This window comes from Grus americana, chromosome 3 (genome assembly GCF_028858705.1).
Source record: "Grus americana isolate bGruAme1 chromosome 3, bGruAme1.mat, whole genome shotgun sequence".
NCBI lineage: Eukaryota > Metazoa > Chordata > Aves > Gruiformes > Gruidae > Grus > Grus americana.
The window spans coordinates 50,202,352-50,221,954 of NC_072854.1; the positions used below are offsets into that span (position 1 = coordinate 50,202,352).

The window sequence follows — 19,603 nt, forward strand, 5'->3', positions numbered from 1 at the left end:
CAGCCCCCGGCTCCCGCGGCAGGAAGGGAGGTCCAGCCGCCCGGCAGGAAGGCTGGCAGCCCGGCCCGGCCCGGCCCGGCCCGGCCCGACCCGCAGCCCCGGCCCGCTCCCCGCCTGTCCTCGCCGGCCGCCAGCACAGCCGCTGCCCGGGCCGGGCCGGGGCAAGGGCAAGGGCAGGGGCGAACCGCAGGCGGGCTCCACCTCGCCACGGGAAAATGCAAAAGAAATGGGATCTTGATCCGTTCTTTCTGTTTTTCTTTTGTCTCCTCTTTTTTATTTTCTTTTTTTTTTTCTTTTTTTTTGGGGGGGGGCTTTTTATGACAGCGAGGGCACAAGGCGAGTGAGGAGGCGGAATCATCTCGGCAGCCGCTGCATTTTGTGTGGAAGCCGCTCGGGGGTTCATTAATATCATTAGCATTTAACCCCCTCCCTGCCCCCTCCCCTTCCCAGTTCAGGGTGACGTCACGCGGCGGCAGGAGTTGGGGGGAAAGCAAGGGAAGCTCAGTGGGCAAGGGGCGTCCCTCTCCCCTCCCCGCCGCTGCCTGTCACAGCCTCTCTGCCGATATTATAGGGGCCGAAGCTTGGAGCTCAAAGCGCAAAGTCAGCCAGTGTAATGAACTTCTGGAAACCTTTCCCTTTTTATACCATTCAGTTTCTGAGAGGCAGAGACAGCCTCCTCTGACGCCTTTTCCCCCCTTCCATTATTTTTCCAGGCTCTGATCTCCCTGCTCGCTGCACCGAGGCGCTCGGCGCAGAGCCCCGCTCCCCATCCTACCTTCTCCTTCATCTCATTGTTGTCCTGGCTGCTGTGGCTCTCGCTTGCCTTCCAGGAGCGCGGTGGCGAGCCCAGCCGCACCCCCCTGCACCCTCCCGGGGTCCCGAGAGCATCTGCTCTCAGGGGGGCAGCGAGTGGCCGCTGACTTTGGGTTATTTCGTTTGGGTTTTTTTTTTTTCCTTTTTTCTCCTTTTTTTTTTTCCCCCCTCCTTGCCGCGTCCCCGCCGTGTGTCCCCGTCCCTCGGGAAGACATCGCTGGGGAGCGGGACAGCGGCGAGGATGTGCCGGCCCCCGCGGCGGAGCCAGCAGTGAGCGCCCGAGGGAGGCACCTGCCCTGCGGAGCCGCCGCGCCGGCGGGGGGGGGACACCGCCTCGCCCCGGCGCCGACACTTCGCCCCGAGTTTAACGACTCCCCGGGGGCTTCGAGCATGAGCAAGCCGGCGGGATCAACAAGTGGGTAATAACGCGGTGGAGGCTTCGAGCAGCCTTTCCGAGACCGGCTGCGGCTTGGCCTTGGGGGGCGGGAGGTGGAAGGGAGGGAGAGGAAGGGGGGAGGGGGTTGTGGTTTGGGTTTGTACTCCCCCCCCCCCCCCATGAAAAAAGAAGTGTACATGTCCATCCGGAGTGGCAACGAATGTATAGGCTCGGAGTTGCCCCGATGGAGTTTGGGCCCGCGGCTTACAAAACGCCGCTTTCCAGCTGCCTGACCCGACTTTCTGCACCGGGAACCGGGGCAGGAGCCCGGGGGCAGCGACCCCCGGGAAAGGGAGCTCCGCCGGTGGCGGGGAGGGGGCTCGTCCCGCCGTGGCGCGGGCGGTTGTCTGCGGGTCTCCGGTACTGGGGCGGAGGGGGAAAGGTTTGGGTTTAAAGGGCATTAGGGAGTTGAAACGTGCTGTTTTTCTCACGGACTTTATGCAATCTTCTGCGACATAATAATTTCGTTTTAAGAGTTTGAAACTCCGGTCACTCAATTACACGGAATCGCGTAAGCAACTCTATTGAAGGAGGATTTAAATGCAATACTTTGCACACCATTTCCAGTTACAACAAATAATCCTGCAACGAGGAAAGCAGAAACAACTTAAAAGTCACATTTTCCTTAATCCTAAATCCATGCACCTCATAACTGGGGAATTTAAAGCATGACTAACCTCTCTTACAGAATGGCTCAATCCGTATAATCCCAATGGGACTTTCGGAGTTTGTAATATGGATGGAGTCAGTAACAAAGGGGGGAAAAAATACCCAATCCAATTTAATGTCTGACAAGTGATGGATCGGACAGTTATTTCCTCTACGCTCCGGCGGGCTCCCGAGCTTGCGGAGCGGCGGAAAAAGGAAGGCAGAGCCGGGAGGGACACGCCGCCGTACCTGCCACCAGCCGCCCTCCGCCAGCCCCACGGCCTTCTCCTTGCCGCTGCCCTCCATTATTTTGACCCGAGTCCGCCCTTTGTCCGCGGGGGTCGGGAAACCGGAGGGCTGAGGTGCAGGCGGGGGCCGCGGCGTGGGAGTCGCGCGTGGAGGAGGCGACCAGCGCGGAGCTTCGCGGGGACCCGGCGCTGCGGCCGACCTGCCGCCGCTTCGGCGTGGGTTGGCTTGCCGTCTTTCCCCGTGGGGCTCAGCGTGGTATTTTTCCGCACTAGCCCCCTCTCCCCCTCCCCCCCCCCCCCAGGGGAAAAAACAAAAATAGTAGCGGGTCTGCGGTCGAGGTAATAACCGGCGGAGGGGAAGGGGGCACCGGCAAACAAAGCTGCGGCGGCCGGGGCTGCTTCCCGCCTGCTGCGCTGCCCAAACTGCCCGGTTAGTGCGAGGGCAGCCGGAGCGGGATCGGGCTCGTCCCAGCCGCGCCGGGACGTTGTCGGGGCTCCCGGCAGATTTCTGAGTGTCGGGGAAGGAGTAGGAAGGGCCGGGGAGCCTCGTTCCCCAGGGACGGCGAAGCTTCTGCCGGAGACATTTTGCAGAGGAGAAAACCCGCAAGGCTGGACCGGCGCCTCCGGCCGCAGGGCGCTGGGCGACCCCGCCACCACCGCCGTTTTCGCTGCTGATTCCGACCCCCTCAGATCCCCGGCGACCGCCCGAAAGGGACCTCCAGGCCCGACCCGGCCAGGCCCCGCGGGGATGAGGACACGCGGGGACTGCCCCGGGCCGCGGCCCGAGCCCAGCTGGCCTCGGCAGCGCATGCAAAAGCCTGACCCGCTGTCCTGAGGCTTGGGCGCCCGTCCCGGGGGTCCCAGGGGGCTCCCGGGCAAGGGGGTTCCGGCCTGGCTTTCCTGCCCGCCGGTGGGCGTCTAGCGATGTCAGCTGCGATGTCTGCCTGGGTGGTAACAAGACCCCATCCCGCCGTCCCCCGAGCCCAGACTAACTTCTTTCAACAGCCTCTGATGGTAATTACAGTAATCGGGGCTGCCATATATCCTTTAAGCAATTATGACACACAAAAAAAGTCCCCAAGGACCCCTGTCGTGGGATGTTCAAAACGGTTTCCCAGCTGAACAGAAATCCTATTTTCTTAGCGCTAAACTTCTGAGACGAAGCGGTACCTCGGGGAACAGGAGCGCTTTTAAACAGAGTTAATCAGTTATCTCATGACCCCGTGTCAAGCTTACATTTTCCCACCCCCCGTCCTGCCTCTTCCCCGTCTACTTATTTCATATTTTGCCCTCCACGAAAGTTTTCTCATAACAGGCTCCGCGGGGCGGGGATGGGGGGGGGGGGGGAACCAGAGCGCGGCCGGGATTGCGGGCGGGCGGCGGGACGGGGCGGCCGCGCGGGGCGGTGGGCTCCAGCCGCTCCCCCCGCCCTGTCCCCCCTCCCCGTCCTCCGCCTCGTCGGGGGCCACGCAGCTGATCGGACGGACCACGCCGCTCCGACGGCTGGAAACGTGTTTATTTGGGTTTGGCGAGATGCTCCAGGTGCTCGGGTTTTATAGATGGAATATGTGGACGTGGAAAGAATATGCGGAACGTATGTTTACATATATGGTGTGGATATGTATATATATAATACATATAATTTTTTTTAAAAGCGGCTCCCAAACTTAAAATCCGTCTGGGGAAACCTGCTTTGTAAAACCAACCCAAGTTTCTTCCCTTTCCGCCGCTCGCTTTTAGCGCCGGCGAAGCCGAGCCGGCTGCCCCGCGCCGCAGGCCGGCCGGGGAAGCAGGAACCCTCGCGGCTGCCCGGTGCCCCGGGCGGCGGCCCCCCGGTGGGCCCGGGTGCGCGGCCGCGGCTGGGACCCGCTGCCTAGGGAAGGGGGAGCGGGGGTGGGGGGTGTCCTGGCGCCGAGAGCGGCGACGGGCCGGGGTGCGCGGGGGCAGCGCGGCGGTGCCGGGCTCTGCACCGGGATGCACCACCGCTGCACGTACCGCTTCAGAGTCTCTCCCCCCACCCCCAGCCTGCCCCTCCTCCTCCTCCTCCTCCTTTGTGTGCGTGCGTGTGGACCCTCTCCCTCCCCGTGGATGCTAAGGGTTGGAGAGGGAAGTCGAGCGCTTTCCCCCGTTGGCATTGTGCGATATCCGAATTCCCATGCTACACTTTTTGACGGGTCACTGGTGCCCCAATAGGCAGGTGGCAAGGAGGGCTTGTAATTACACACTCCCAGAAACCGTGCCTTGGCCTCAGCCCTCCTCACGGGCGCCTACCTGCAGCTCCAAAGCCGCGGCTTGCTCGCAGGCAGTGGGGCGGGGGGGCTTCCTTTAGCTGCGCTCCTTATTAATTGCGTAAAAGTTTTCTATTCTTTAACCTCTCTCCCTCCCTCCTCCACCCCTCCCTCTCGCAGTCCCTAACCTAATCCCCGTCCCTCTCGCCGTGTTGTGTATAGCAGCTGTCGGGTTTCATTTAGGGGAGAAGCTGGCAGCTTGTGCTCATTGGAGGCAGTCAAACGAGTTTCAATGGGCAAAATCATTAAGTTAACACTTTATCTAATGTCCCTATTGTCTGCCAGCAGGCATTGTCTTAGAGCCTTAGCGTAGACATGTCTGAAAGTATCTCGGGCTCCTAAATTCTCTAGGGAGCGAGAGGAGCCCCTGCGGCCTGTTCCCACCTGCCCCCCCCCCCCCCCGCCCGCCTCCCCAGCAGCGCTGCGCTCCGCACCGCACGCTGCCGCCTTCCCCCTTCCAGCCTCACCCCCACCCACCCGCAGCCGGGGCTCTCCCGCAACTACTTCCAAACAAAGATAGCGGCCCGAGCGCTCTCCGTCGGAGTTTGGAGACCAAGGTTTGGTGAGAGGGATTGAATCTCCAGCGTAAGTTGTGGTAGGAGGAAAGAAGGCAGTTTGAGGGCAGAGGAAAAGAAAAAGAAAGAGAATCAAAGAAGATTATCGAAGAAGAGAAGAGAAGAGAAGAGAAGAGAAGAGAAGCAGAAAAAAGTGAAAAAAAAGAAAGAAAAGAAGAAAGAGAATAAGAAAAGAAAGGAAAAGAAAGGAAAAGAAAGGAAAGGAAAAGAAAGGAAAGGAAAGGAAAAGAAAAGAAAGGAAGAGAAAGGAAGAGAAAGGAAAAGAAAAGAGAAGAAAAGAAAAGAGAAGAAAAGAAAAGAAAAGAGAAGAAAAGAGAATAAAAGAGAAGAAAAGAGAAGAAAAGAGAAGAAAAGAGAAGAGAAGAGAAGAGAAGAGAAGAGAAGAAAAGAAAAGAAAAGAAAAGAGAAAAAGAAAAAAAGAGGCAAGAGAAGAGCAAAACCGGAGAAAAGGCAGAAGCCGAGCGGAGTTTTGGCGCGTTTCTTGAACCGGGCAGCAATAATCTCTGTTCAAGTTTTTACATCACCCTCAGAGCATTTGCAATTCTAGTCAAAGTCGGTGCGGGGGCTGCGGGCGAGGCGAGCGGAGCGGAGCGGAGCGGAGGGGCACTGCCCTCCCGCCAGCCCCGCGCCCCAGCCCGCAGCCCGGAGCCCAGAGCCGCGTCCGCGCACAAAGGCGAGGCGGAAAGTTTTGTTGCAGGTTTTGGAGTGAAGAAAACAGCACGGCTCGTCTGTGGCAGGAACCCGTCCCCTTTCCCTGGGGTTGCTAGGGGGGAGAGGAGGTTACTTGGCTTCCCGGTCATTTTATTTTGTTTTGGTTTATTCTATGACTCGGTCTCCTGACTGTTCTCCTGCCCAGGGAAAGTGCCGTCCTCTGCCGAGCGCCGGAAAGCGAGGGAGCTCACCCCCCACCCCCCGCCCCCGCCAAAGTCGCCCCCCCGTCACCCCCTCCTGCATCTCCACTTCTAGCAGGCCAGTCTGCTGCTCCCGCTGCTGTAATCTTCCCTTCCAAAATGGGTCTTGGCGATTATAGAAGATCCAAATAAACGTAGCGGGGCATGAATAATGCTCATTGTAAAAAACTGACACTTGCTCAAGGAAAAGTAAGTTGGCTATAAAATCACTTCATTATTTGCTTGTACTGCGGCTCCGGGGCTAATCCCTCCGGAGGTCAGATTGCTGAGCGCTCGCTCTCTCCCTCTCTCCCTTCTCTGCTTTCAGGTCGCATTTTAGACATCCCTTGCAAAGTGTGTGGGGACCGCAGCTCCGGGAAACACTATGGGGTTTACGCCTGCGATGGGTGCTCGGGATTTTTCAAGCGGAGCATCAGGAGGAATAGGACCTATGTTTGCAAATCGGGAAATCAGGTACCGGCCGCAGCGCAGTCCCCTCACCGCCTGCGCCTCTTGCCCTGCATTTCCCAGCGCCCCGTATTGTGTGTGTGTGTCCCCAACAGAAACACCCGCAGCAGTAGGATCCACGCAGCCTCCCCCCCCTTCCCAGGGGTCCCGGGACGAGGCCGGGCGCTGGGTGCCCCAGCCGGCCTCTCCCCAGCACGTCTCCCCGCCCCGGGCCGTGCGGTCGCAGCCCACCGGTGCGCCCCGGTGAGGGGGGGATGGCAAGGAGGGAGCGGGGAGGACGGCGGGGAGAGGCGAGGAAAGAGAAGGGCCCTCGGGAAGCCACAATCCATAGCTGGTCGATGGACAACCGACACGATTTCCGGCCCTGGCGGGTCGCGCCCGTACGCCGGTGCGGAGGCAGCTCCGCTTTTTTCCCTTCCCGCTCCGACCGCGCTCATTTCCACCCGTGGACCGTCCCCGCGGGGATGCGGAGCTGGGGACACGGCGGGAGGGCACAGGGGACAGGGGCGCCCCGAGGGGGCGGTGCCGCCGTCGCTGTCTCGGGTGCTGAAGGCGGCCCGGCCCGCCCCGCCGCGGGGCCAAGCACCCCGGCACGGCTCGGCTCGGCACGGCACGGCCCCTACCGCCCCGCCGCGGCCCGACCCCCTGGCGCACCCAGAGGGGTCCCCTCCGTGCCTCCTGCCGCCGCGGGGAGAGTGCCGGGGGCCGGCGGGGTGAGAGCGCTGCTCCCCCCGGCCCGACGGCTGGCTGTGTTGCAGGGAGGCTGCCCGGTGGACAAGACGCACAGGAACCAGTGCCGGGCCTGCCGGCTGAAGAAGTGCTTGGAGGTCAACATGAACAAAGACGGTACCTGCTCCCCCTCTCCTGCGGGGCCAGGGCGGCGGGGGGCAGGAGCCTTGCTCCGAAGGGGGAGCGGTGTGTCACTGCAGGGTCTCGCCCCTCGGGCCCCTAAAGACCCCCCATCCCATGGCAGCCCTGCCCATTTCTCCCCAGACACCCTCCGGGTGGGGGGCATGGGGCCGGCCTTGAAAAATTGCGGGGAGGAAGGGAAGCCCAGCCAAGCACCGTGGGGCACCTGGTGCGGGACCCCTCGGTGACCCCCCCTTGCCTCTCCTTGGTGCCCCACAGCGGTGCAGCATGAGCGGGGCCCCCGGACATCGACGATACGGAAGCAGGTGGCCCTCTACTTCCGCGGGCACAAGGAGGAGAGTGGCGGCGCCCCGCACTTCCCCGCCACCGCCCTGCCGGCTCCCGCCTTCTTCACCGCTGTCTCCCAGCTGGAGCCCCACAGCCTGGAGCTGGCTGCTGTCGCCGGCACCCCTGAGAGGCAGGCTCTGGTGGGCCTGGCACAGCCCACCCCAAAGGTCAGCCACTGCCCTGGTCCCCAAGCGGGCCTGCAGACCCCACTGCTGGGGTGCCTGCAACCCACCAGCTTCTTCCTGCTTCTGGGGTAGATGTGGCAAAGAGCAGGGCTTGAGGCCTTGGGGGTTGTGGTGGGGACTGTTTTGCTATGTCCCTCAAAGCTCTGAAGATATGAGGTGCAAGGGTAAGAGGCCCTCTGCGCAGGGGTATGCAGAAGGACCAACTGATAACCTGCTCCATACAAACCCCGTCTCCTATATCCTTACACCCTCACGGTTACGGAGTTGTTCCTCCTGCCTGGATCGCATCCACAAGTCAATTTTAAACTTTGTTTCATGAGGTTGACCTGCAATCACTGAGTTTTCTTCAGCAAAATGCTGAAGTGGTGTACTCCAGAAAGTACTATCTGTACTGACCACAGCCCGCAGCTTGTCCACACAGACAGAAACGTGTCTAAGGTGGCTCTGCGCTTGTTGGCTGTGACATTTCCTAAGCATCCCCGTGGAAGCACTGCTGTGGCCTCAACTGCACAGGACTTAGCCATAAGGTGATGTTTTTCATTAACGCATTTGCAATGACATTTTGCATATTTGCAGCAGCTAGGAAATTGTAGAAGAGATGAATTAAATAGTTCTGCACTTCCAGAGTTGGTAGCTTGGCATGGTCACAACATACAGTTTTATAATTTTGGAAAATATTGAATCAGAAATTATTTTGCAAGAAAACATAGCACATGCTTGAAAATGTAACTCCATTCCAATCCTATACACCCCTTAGGTAGTTCTATGCCTGCTACACATCTGCTTACAGCCTGTCGCAGTAAGGGAGCAGGACGAAGGGTTAAGGCTAAACAAGTACTTACTGCTTTGCTGAGCAAGGCTGCAGTGCAAAATCAGCTTCTGAGGCACAAGTTACAGAACACAAATTCTGAATCAAATTTGTATTCACCTAACTCTGCTACCAGTAAGTAGTAGTGTAACAGGGTAAAGGATGACACCACATTTTGGTAGTTTTTTTCCCTTGATGTAATAATTCCATGCTTCCTTCGACCTCCTCCAGAGAGCTGTTTCCGTAGTACAGTTCATCCACACGGATGAGCAGCAGAGCGTGGTTTGGAGTGGGCCCTCTGAAAGCAATGCCCTCTGCTTGCAGAATAAGAGAGTGCACACTCAGTATTGGGCATGAGCGCGATGCACGGAATGGCAGCTGTAGGGGAGAGGAAGACGAGGCCGCCTTGGTGACGTTGTATGAAGCTGCTTTATTTTCTTTCTGATGTTAGTACCCACATGAAGTCAATGGTACCCCTATGTATCTCTACGAAGTGGCCACCGAATCCGTCTGCGAGTCAGCAGCCAGACTTCTGTTCATGAGCATCAAGTGGGCAAAGAGTGTCCCAGCCTTCTCCACCTTGTCCTTACAAGACCAGGTAAGGTCCCTGCGGTGTGAGTGGCATTGGCCTGGCCTGCCTGTTAAAGAAGGCTCAGTGCTCAGATTGGCTCCTGAACCTTCAGCCCTAGACCTATAATGGACTTCAGCATTTCTGAAGTTCAGGGCAGAGGTTTAGCCTGTCCCTAAAAACCAGGCAGTGATTTAGAAACTGCTTTCCTCCAACTGTTATTTCATGAAGCAAGTGAAAGTCAAGCCAGAAAAAAATTTAAAGCAAATATTATGGGAGGACAATTTCTAGAGGAAAAGTCACGAGGCTGCAGACCAAAATTAGTGTGCTAAAACCGCTTCTCTACTTGTGGGTCAACTTTTCCCTCCATAAAATGGAGAACAGCATCTTTGCTATTTTGGGATGAGAAGTGCTTAGTTACACATATGGCCTCAGGATATGAGTGAGGTGATTTCTGAAGACCATTCCTCCTCCTCCTCTCCTCTCCTCTCCTCTCCTCTCCTCTCCTCTCCTCTCCTCTCCTCTCCTCTCCTCTCCTCTCCTCTCCTCTCCCCTCTCCTCTCCTCTCCTCTCCTCTCCTCTCCTCTCCCCTCTCCTCTCCTCTCTTCTCCTCTCCTCTCCTCTCCTCTCCTCTCCTCTCCTCTCCTCTCCTCTCCTCTCCTCTCCTCTCCTCTCCTCTCCTCTCCTCTCTCCTCTCCTCTCCTCTCCTCTCGTCTCCTCAGCATAACTGTTCACACAGCCAACATTTTTTTCTTATTCACATTGGCTTCAGTGAACTTACAATTACACCAATATGGTGGAAGCAGAATTTGGCCAGGCCCCAATATTTTTCACCATCAATTAAAATCTTCCCTAATTTGTCTTGTTTTCCTTTATGACAATTTGCCTTTGCCTCAAGTAAATCGTATGTGAACCACATGAGCTGAAGGAATTTCTTAATGACTTGATTTCTTCATGAGGACTCAGTGTGCTTTGTATAATGCACTAATTTTTTAAAAAAGTAATCAGATAATTATAAAATGGAAGGAGGGAAATCTGCAAAAAGCTCCAATCATAAAAGATGTCTAATATTTTGATGTGATTGAGCTAATTTCCCACAATGGTAAGTAGAAGTGTCATGCCTTAGATGTTACCTAGCAGTCAGCAGAGGAACTAGTTCCTTTCCATGGCTGCATGTTGCAAGTGCTGCAGTTGATATGCAAATACGTATTTTGAACCGAAAGAGAAAAGCTTCTTAGGAAACCAATAGCGTTTTCCACCTAAAGGTAAATCATGATGGTCACAATGTGATATAAAGCTAAAGTACATTGAAACGTTCCTTTTCTAGCACCAGACCCACATTTTGAAACCCCTATTCTGAAATTAGGCAAAGGGGGATGCTGCTCAGCTCCGGCTGCAGTACTGCTACAGGGTGAGCGTGACAGGAGCAAGGAGATAGGGCCTTGGAGGTTACACACGCCACAAGGAAGACTGGTCCCAGTGCGGCATGCTGTTCTCCAGTGTTGTCTTCTGCTGCCGCTGCTCCTGCAGAGCACCGAGTCTGTCATACCAAGCAACCAAAGAAACAGGCCCAAATATCAGGGACAAGCAGCAAGCGTGGTGCTTCAGCAGGAGCCTCTGTGCATGGGAAGAGGCTGGGTCCATCTCTAGACCAGTGCTGTCCACAGGAGGCTCCTTAGGGGAAGGCTTCCTTTGACATAATGTGGATGCATTTCCCACAAGGTCATCTCTGCTAGTATGCAGAGGAAGGGGCAGCAGGATTTGGGAGCAAGGGGAGTGTCCATGGCATGTGACCAAGCATACCTCAGACACCAGAGTGTTCCCATTATCTTTAAATAACCCACTGCCTCTCTCACTTTCATATCAGGTGCTCATGTTAGTGATTTATATATTAAAATGTAAAAGCCTTTCCTTAATATCACCTTGACTTGCTGTACCTCTGTGCAAGCCAGCTTTCCCAAAACTCAGAGCTGCTCAGCTTTGACCTGGACCTCTTTCTGCATGATTCCCCTGTCATATTCAGCAGAGTTGGAGAAGAAATAACTCTGATTTTAATCACCTGATTTCATGAATAATCAGACAGTTGATTTTTATAATAGTGCCATTGCATTATTTAATTTGACAATGGCCCAGCTGTAAACGTCTCAGTTTCTCTTTTTGTATCCCTGACATCTGCCCGAGGAGAGTCTAAACCCTTTTCCTGGATTTTACTTTTGTTTGTGCTCTTCTGAAAAGGCAAGCACATTGTGATTCCAGGACTCCGTGACAGTTTCATCTTGAAGGCAAGGAAATAAGTAGAAAAAAATTTGCTGACAAAACCAAAGCCTGAGGATTGCTGTGTGACAACCCTTGGTAAAGCAGAGGCTGTGTCCTTTCCCCAGCTCCATAGAGCTGGTCCCATGGTGGGTTGGAAGCCACGCAACAAAAATGCCATGCTTCAAGTTCTGCTGGCCTGCACGCCTGCCCAGCTTGTCCGTAAGACAGGTTGGTCCAATGCAGGCCACAAAGAAAAGGTCATGCTAACAGGATGGGGTTAATTAAGAAGCAAAACCCAGTCCTTCAGAAAGCCTGGTATTTCTTGTTTGTTTGAAGAAGGAGGGCTGAGTATGACTTCAGCGTGAATTATTTTAATTGGTGGTTTTACGGACTTATGCATAGACATGAAGAAAGCTTCAGCTATTGGCATAGTCTCTTATTTCTAAAGTCTTTTGACTTTAAAGACATAGTGGGAAAGCACATATGAAATTAATATCTTCCAGGAACCACCATTCATTACCATTGTATCTGCATGAATGAATGACAAAAAAAGTTTTACAAAAGCAAATGAAAGGCTGGCGAATCATTTCCTATGTCATATAGAAACCTGCACATCCATCAGGCAGGATTATCTGGAGGAGGGCTGGGTTCACAGGCAGCAGCAGTTAGGAGACTTAGGAGCAGGTTTAGCTGCTCTGAGAACAGAGCTGAGATGGGCACCACACCCTGGACCCCTTCCCTTCCGCATCTCATACACTAATCTGGCCAGCTTCCAGTACTGTAAAAATCCAATGTAATTATTGTATGCAAACAGAGACAGAAACACTTTCCTCTCACAATTTCCTTAGGTTATATAGAAGTTCTGTGAAGCACATAGTACAAAAAGGCAGAAAATGGGCATGAGCCTGCAGTGACAAGCTGAGAGCAGAGACTCTAGAGAGCTCTTCCTCCTATTCTGACCGGAACAGGGTCGTTTAAAACTGATAATACTGTTAAGAGTTAGCACGTAGATGAAGGATCCGCTCTTACTGCATGCTTTCTGTATCATCTTTCGCATATCTGATTCCAAGGAAATCATAATTCATTTGGTAAGATGTATTTTTTTACTTTGTTCTTCCTTTTGCAGAATCTTTATAGACTTAAAATACCCTCCTTCCTATTTTCCTAAGAAGCCGAGCTGCTGATACTTTCAGGGACCATAGCAATATTAATATTTGTGGTTTGTTTTTTTTTCCTGCATGAGTTTTGGGAAATCTGTTTTCACTGCATGGAGCCACCAGGTGATCCCTCCTGAGTCCATTACAATTCTCACCTTTCCAAATCTCTCCCACCCTACTGAGAGACATGAGGCCCAGCAAGGTGTACGCACCACAGTATGTCCTTTAGGCCATGAACTTCAGCTGAACTGGGGGTCCTCCAAACCTCTCTTAAGAGTTGGTCTGGGCCAAAAATCCATAGATGCCCTCAAGACTAAACACGTCTGTTCTGGCTTTGCCAGTCTGCATTACCAGGAGTCATGTCTGCTCCTCAGATGCACCACTGCCTCTCCACGGAAATCAAAGGCATTGCCTCCACACAGAGAAAAACACATCCTCCACGCAACCAGGCAATGTACGAAAATTGCAGAGAGCTAGCAATGCTGTCAGCGTAGGTGCTTGGATACTCAGATCTCTGAAAGGAAACAGCTCCTGGTGCCTGGAATTTCTGAGTGATTTTAAGCACAAAGCGGGAAAGCAGGTGATGCTGAGAAACCATATGCGTGTCCAGATGCTGTGCTTGAAAGAGCTAAAGACTTGCTTAGTAAGGAAGAGGTTAAAGATATATACTCTAAAGCAGTGCTCCCTACAGAGTGATGTAATTTCAGGACGTTGTCCAGGCTTTTCTTCACAAACCCTGCCTTCCCGAGGGGAGGGAGGGTAATCCCTAGAGAGCCATAGGAGAGCACCCGTCCAGCTTGTCCTAGGACAGCTGTATGTGCCAGAGGAGAGGAGGAGAGAGCCCATGCTGTGCTGAGAAACACAGGCGAGTGTTCTTGTTGTGAGTGAGCTCTCTGGGGCGGGAGTTCTCACTCTCCTTTCTCTTTCTCCTCCCTTTTGGTCCACAACACGGTGCGCAGTGAGCCAACCCTCAATATTTTTCTACGATGCGTATAGACTTATTTCTAGACACCTTCTCAAAAAGCTAAGAGAAGAGCTAACAAATGCTGTGGGGAAAACACCATGACAGGCATTTAAAGTAGTTTTTAAAATAACAGAAATTTACATATTTAAATTGTTTATAAATCTATAAATTATACACTATGTTATATTGTACATCTATTGTATGACAGCTGATGCTTTTGGAAGATGCTTGGAGAGAACTGTTTGTTCTAGGAATAGCACAATGGGCCATTCCAGTTGATGCTAACACTCTACTGGCTGTATCTGGTAAGAATTGCACAATTTAATGACTTTGTTACAAAAATTACCATAAAAATACATTACTGAAAAAAGAACAACATGTAAAGAATAACAAATTCCTACTGAACAATAGAGCATACCTGTCATTTATAAATCTATATTTAAATGCAAATAATGTTGTTTTGTTGTATTCATGACTGCTTGCATTGTCATTTAAATGCAAATTACTGTGTTTGTTATCATCCAAGAGAAGATTTTATATTAACTTTCATACAATATAGTCAGTTTACATGGAACCAGATAGACAAGTGTGACAATAGAGTGGATATTGATACAGAGGATTTTGTCAGAAATCAATATAAAATAAAGCAAATGCCTTTAATATTATTTATTTCATCTGTTTCTGTTTTAGGCATGAACGGTGACAATACGGATTCTCAGAAGCTGAATAAAATTATTTCAGAAATACAGGCCTTACAGGAGGTTGTGGCTAGATTTAGACAACTTCGGCTAGATGCTACCGAATTTGCCTGTCTCAAATGCATTGTCACTTTTAAAGCTGGTAAGCAGAAAGGATCTCTTGCTCGTCTGGTCTGATAACTATGAGGTTGCTACTTTAAAGCAAAAATGATGTTTTAAACCAGTCATAGCTTTGTATCATCCATCAGGTTTCCCAGTACTGAATTCCAATAGTCAGTGTTGCATTTTGAAAGGCTGACAGTGGAGCGCTGGGGAGCTAATGGGAACGTTTAATTTCCATTGATAGCACTAGTTGAAGTCTTTTGACCCACCCAAGAGTCAAGCTGAACTAGTAACTGCTCTGCTTTCCAGTGCCTACACACAGTGGTTCTGAACTGAGGAGTTTCCGAAATGCTGCCGCCATAGCAGCCCTTCAAGATGAAGCCCAGCTCACTCTGAACAGCTACATCCATACCAGGTGATCAGTCTCTTCTCTCAATACTTCTTGCAGGTGTAGGGGTAAAATCATGCTCTCGCTGTAGCAAAGATGACATTTCCACTGACTGAAGCGGGGACGGGGCTGTCACAGCAAGTATGCAGTGGCTGGCAGCCTGCTGGGATTTGGTGTTTCCTGATGCAACAGGGAACGTGGGATTTATTCAGACAAACTGAAAAGCGGTAAAAGGAGAGAGCTTGCCCTGGGAAGTGATACCTGCTGTGGAACACTTTGCATTTCAGAAGGCTACATTTTCCTCTACATTTTATTCAGTTAAATACTGCTAATAGTGATGCTCAAAACAGCATCACATCTCACAGCAGTACGAGCACTTTTGACCCATGGTCTCCAATACACTTCCCCATGTCATTTCCCCTGTTTAGCAGATATGGAAATTGGGACACAAGAAGTTAAATGGCTCTTGCAAGACACTTCCCTGAGTCTGTTCTCAGATTGAAATAAAAAAATCCAGAAATCGTGAATCCCATTTTGGTACTGCAGTAGAGTGATGAGAATCATTGTTGGGGAAGAAAAGATTCCCCTCTATGTCATTCAGGCTAAGCCCCATGGGATACAGAAATCTTAAAACCTGCTGTAAAAGCTGTAGCTGTCATCACACAAAGTGTGCAGGGCAAAGTGTACAGGGGTAGGCCCAGGACTGCATGAAATGTACTATGCGAAATACAACCCCGCGCTGCAGACAGCTGGCTGTGATCACATCAGTAGCCTCCTGCTGCGGACCACTTCAGAGCAATGGGACTGGGGAGGAGCCAGAAGAGTGCACCTAACATCTGCAACAGCTGCTCTGGCTGGCTTGGGACTGCTGGGGAGAGCTGCAACAGGTCTCGTAAAGTCCACCTCTCAGTCCTTTAGCTGCAGTGGAGGTCCATGAGAGTAGCACAGCAGAAGATGGAGCACTAGAAGAGGACCTTTTATACCATTTTTTCCTTCTGCAACTTTGATCTGCTCTCATAATAGCTCTGTCTAGCAGAAGCCAACTCAGTGTCAGAGATTAGATGGCAACAGTCTCTGAAGGACTTCTGTTTAGTCTAAAGGGAATGGCCTGCCCTGAGGATGAGAGCAAAATTGCAAATACCATCCAGTTACGGCTAGTTCGGAGCAAAAAGAATAACTGCTGCATAGCAACTTCTTCCTGTCCTTAGGGACAGCCTTTCCCATGAAGGTTGCTCCCTGGAGCCTCTGAGTGAGCCAGGGCCTGTTGGAGAGAGAAGCCAGGGAGCAATGGTTTTACATGGCCATAGTTTCCACTCCAGGCATGGCGACTTCTCCATTGCATTTCTGCATTGCTGGAAATATTTAGCTACTGGGCTAAACAGTGTCTATTATAAAAGATACTCTTTTACAAGGGAAAAAAGTGCAGTCCACTGACTCCAATGGGATAGGGCTCTCAGCTTGAGTTTCATCCTCAGGCTTGAATTTACCTTCCTGCCAGTGTTACAGCATTATCAGCCCTTTGATCTCAGTGGAGCCGCTCTCAACAGGATGCAAGGGAGGGCAGACTGGAGAAGCAGAATGTTTCTCCAAATGACTTACTACTCCGTTTAGGGAGACTGCTGTAAGCCGAGGCTTGAGAATCACTGGTGTAAAGGCAGTGTAAGCACAGCTAGAATACATATCCTACGTTGTGTTGGCTTCAAAAGCTGGGAGAAAGGATGGAAAATATCCTATTACGCAAATACAGTGCCTGGGGATGAAACACAGCTTCTTTACCAAAAAAAAAAAAAAATCTTTCTAAGTATCAGTTGGTATTCAATGTATAAGACAACCAAAAGGGAGAAAAATGATTACCATGACAATCCAGCTAGGTTTAAATTGCACTTTAAATGACAGGGTATTTATTATAGGTCAAGCTCTTCCCTGAACTGCATCAAGAACACAGTTGTCTGGGGGACAAGTCAGAGCAGATCCTCTCTCTGGACTGCTATTTCTCTGAGGGAATTAACAAAGGAGCTAATCAAAACTCAGAGACTTTGGTCTATATTCTGCTAACCTCCATTAAGAGAGTTTTCCTTGGGGTCAAACTTCTTGCTCATGTGAGTACAAACCACAGGGGTTTAGCACAGGTAGCACCCATCTGTACAATTCACTGAATATTGGTCCTTTTGTAAAGTAAAAAAATTTTCTTCAGAAAAATATGTAAAAACTTCAACAGGTTTTTCTCTCTCTGTCTCCCAGGTATCCCACACAACCCTGTCGCTTTGGAAAACTTCTATTGCTTTTACCAGCTTTACGTTCGATTAGTCCATCTACGATAGAAGAAGTGTTTTTCAAAAAGACCATTGGGAATGTACCAATTACAAGACTGCTTTCAGATATGTACAAATCCAGCGACATATAAATTACCTTAAAATAAACAATCAGGATGGACAGTTTGAGAAGAACTTTTATCTATGGAGAATAAGCCTCAACTAACAAAATCTACAGGAAGCATAAGCCTGGGAATGTTTAGCCTTTAAACCCATTGACAAAAAATACCCCAGTAGATATGACTCTGCTGTTCTGAACAGAGTGATTTAGATCATGGAGAGAATGCTTTGTTCTACAGAAAAAGTGAAAGTGGTTGGAATTTGGCTGCTATTCCTGTTACTACAGGATGGAGGCAATTCAGATGCCAGTCACAGTTAACAAAGACTCTGCTATTCTCTCATTTAACTGGCAGATCTGAGACAAAATGTGAAAGAAGGTACTTTAGTTTGTTCAGTATTTGGAACTGGGCGACCAAACTTGGCTTCTGTTGTAACATGAGATGCGGTGGCCTTCAGAACTGTTTTAAAAGTAGCCTATGTTGGGAAAATGTTTTTAATACGATAGGCAACATTTAAGACCAGGTTACCAAAACATTGCTTCTGCTATAATACATCATGAAGTGGCCTTCAGAACTGATTAAAAAGTAGCTTATGACGGCAGCTCCATTCTTTCTGCAAAATGAACTGGTGATCTTTGGTGCAGATGTCACCACAATTTGTTTGGTTAACATCTCAAAGACAGAAGAGCTTTATACACTTCCTCCCCGACCTTCCCTCCTTCTTCTTCCACACACAGACACACACACACACACACCTGAAAAGATACAAGTCAAGAAAGGAAAACTAAAACAGCAAAACCAAATACAATGGAGATGACCGCTTCAGTGACCTGCTGGCTGTCCCGTTGGCACAGTGCTGAAACCAAAGGCAATGGTGGCCAAACTCTTTGTCAATGAGATGCGCAGAGAAGTGAAATGACTATTAAAAAAAACAATCAACGGACAGAATTTTATTTCAAAGAAATAAAGGTTGTTGACTGATACGATGCTAACAATTTCCAAAAGTCTCCAATGCCTTTTTAGAAAACTCCAGGTTCTAATTTCGAAGCCTTGTTCGCCTACACCCTCTCACACACAAAAACGTTATAAGCTGCTTATTTGATGTGTGAAAAATGTAGAAAAAAACATTTAAAGATAGCTGCTGTACTTTTCAAAATTTGATTTGTTATTAGGAACTAGCACTGAGAAAAATCAGCACTTGGACTATCATAGAATGAGTAAAACTTTTCATGTACAAAGTGGATTAACTGATTTGTGAAGTTAAAAAGTTGTACTCATTGTATTTACAAAGAATAAAAATATATTGAATTTAAATTACTTTCCACCATTCTTTTAATGCTTGTCCTTCTATTTCTGGATTAGTTTCTTCCACTGTACCCTACTTACCAGGGAGCAGAAATATTCTCTCCTAAAATGGATTGCCTTGGATGCTGTGGAGTCTCCATCATCAGAGGTTTTAAAAAACAGGTTAGACAAACTTTAAAGGAATAGCTCAGGTTGGGGCAAAGGAATTTTGAGGTCTGGCATAGAGACATTTTCAAATATACACCTGCTGCAAGATCTCCTTCTCCAGGAGCCAACACAGAGCTTTTTCTAGGATACAATACTACATGGATCAGCGGTCTAATCTACTATAAGTCTTCCGTTTCATGTTCTTACAATTGTTAATATCGCTGAATTGTGCAGCTAACAAAGGGCGATGAGTACAAAAGCACTGCTTCAATTAAAAAGATTCTGAGGTTTTATTAAGGTGCCCAATTGTGCAATCACACCAAAGAAAGAGATAAGCAACTCCCAGTGCACAGGAACAAGTTGGCAATAGGAGAAGGGAAATATAACATAGTGTTCATATAGCAATGAGTGACCAAAGAGCCACGCACACTAAAATGACAGGTGGAAATGCACAGTAGATATCAATGGCTCATTGGTTTCAGTGTCAAGAATACAGATCACAAGTGCAATCCTAGCTTGACTCCAAGCACAAAACTCTTAGGCATTTCAGAGGTCAAAGTTTTCACCCCATCTCTCTTCCATTTGTGCAGTTTGCTAGGTCTCACAGTCTGCCCTTTCCAAGACAGCCAGGCTATCAAGTATACAAGACCAGTCTTTTGATGAGTTGGGTGAGGCAAAGCATGGACTACAGGACTTTGAAACATTTTCTGTACAAACTAGCATGCAGCACTTGAGAATGCGTTTACCACAGGGCATGGCACATTCTTAGAAAGAAACCAACAAACACTTCATGAAGTGTTCTTACTGCATCTGTAATAACCTTCAACCATTTACTGCTCTCTATGCTAAAAAGAACTGGACAGGGCCAAAAATCAATTGTGGCTCTCCACTCTGTGACAATTCAGTTTATGAGCTAAAGAAGTTGAACCCAGTGCCATGCAGAACCCCTGACAAAATACTTATTTCCGTAAGATTCATAAACTTGAACTGCATCCATACTGCAAGGCAACTGCACTCTGCAGTATGCTGTAGTCCCAGGCTAGGGGATGCAACAGAGTGCACTGGCTTTCTCCCAGTTGCAAAGCAGGCAG

At 50.3% G+C, this 19,603-nt stretch overlaps 1 protein-coding gene across 1 annotated transcript; it reads left to right on the plus strand.

Moving 5' to 3' along the window:
- The first annotated feature begins 522 nt into the window (after window positions 1-522).
- On the plus strand, window positions 523-18,528 carry NR2E1 (nuclear receptor subfamily 2 group E member 1). The gene is made up of 9 exons (XM_054820764.1): window positions 523-1,228; window positions 6,227-6,372; window positions 7,125-7,212; window positions 7,495-7,730; window positions 9,008-9,154; window positions 13,710-13,806; window positions 14,192-14,341; window positions 14,611-14,716; window positions 16,931-18,528. Exons 1-9 carry the CDS (start codon window positions 1,204-1,206, stop codon window positions 17,091-17,093), a joined length of 1,158 nt encoding a protein of 385 aa, XP_054676739.1. The 5' UTR covers window positions 523-1,203; the 3' UTR covers window positions 17,094-18,528.
- Window positions 18,529-19,603: the final 1,075 nt, after the last annotated feature.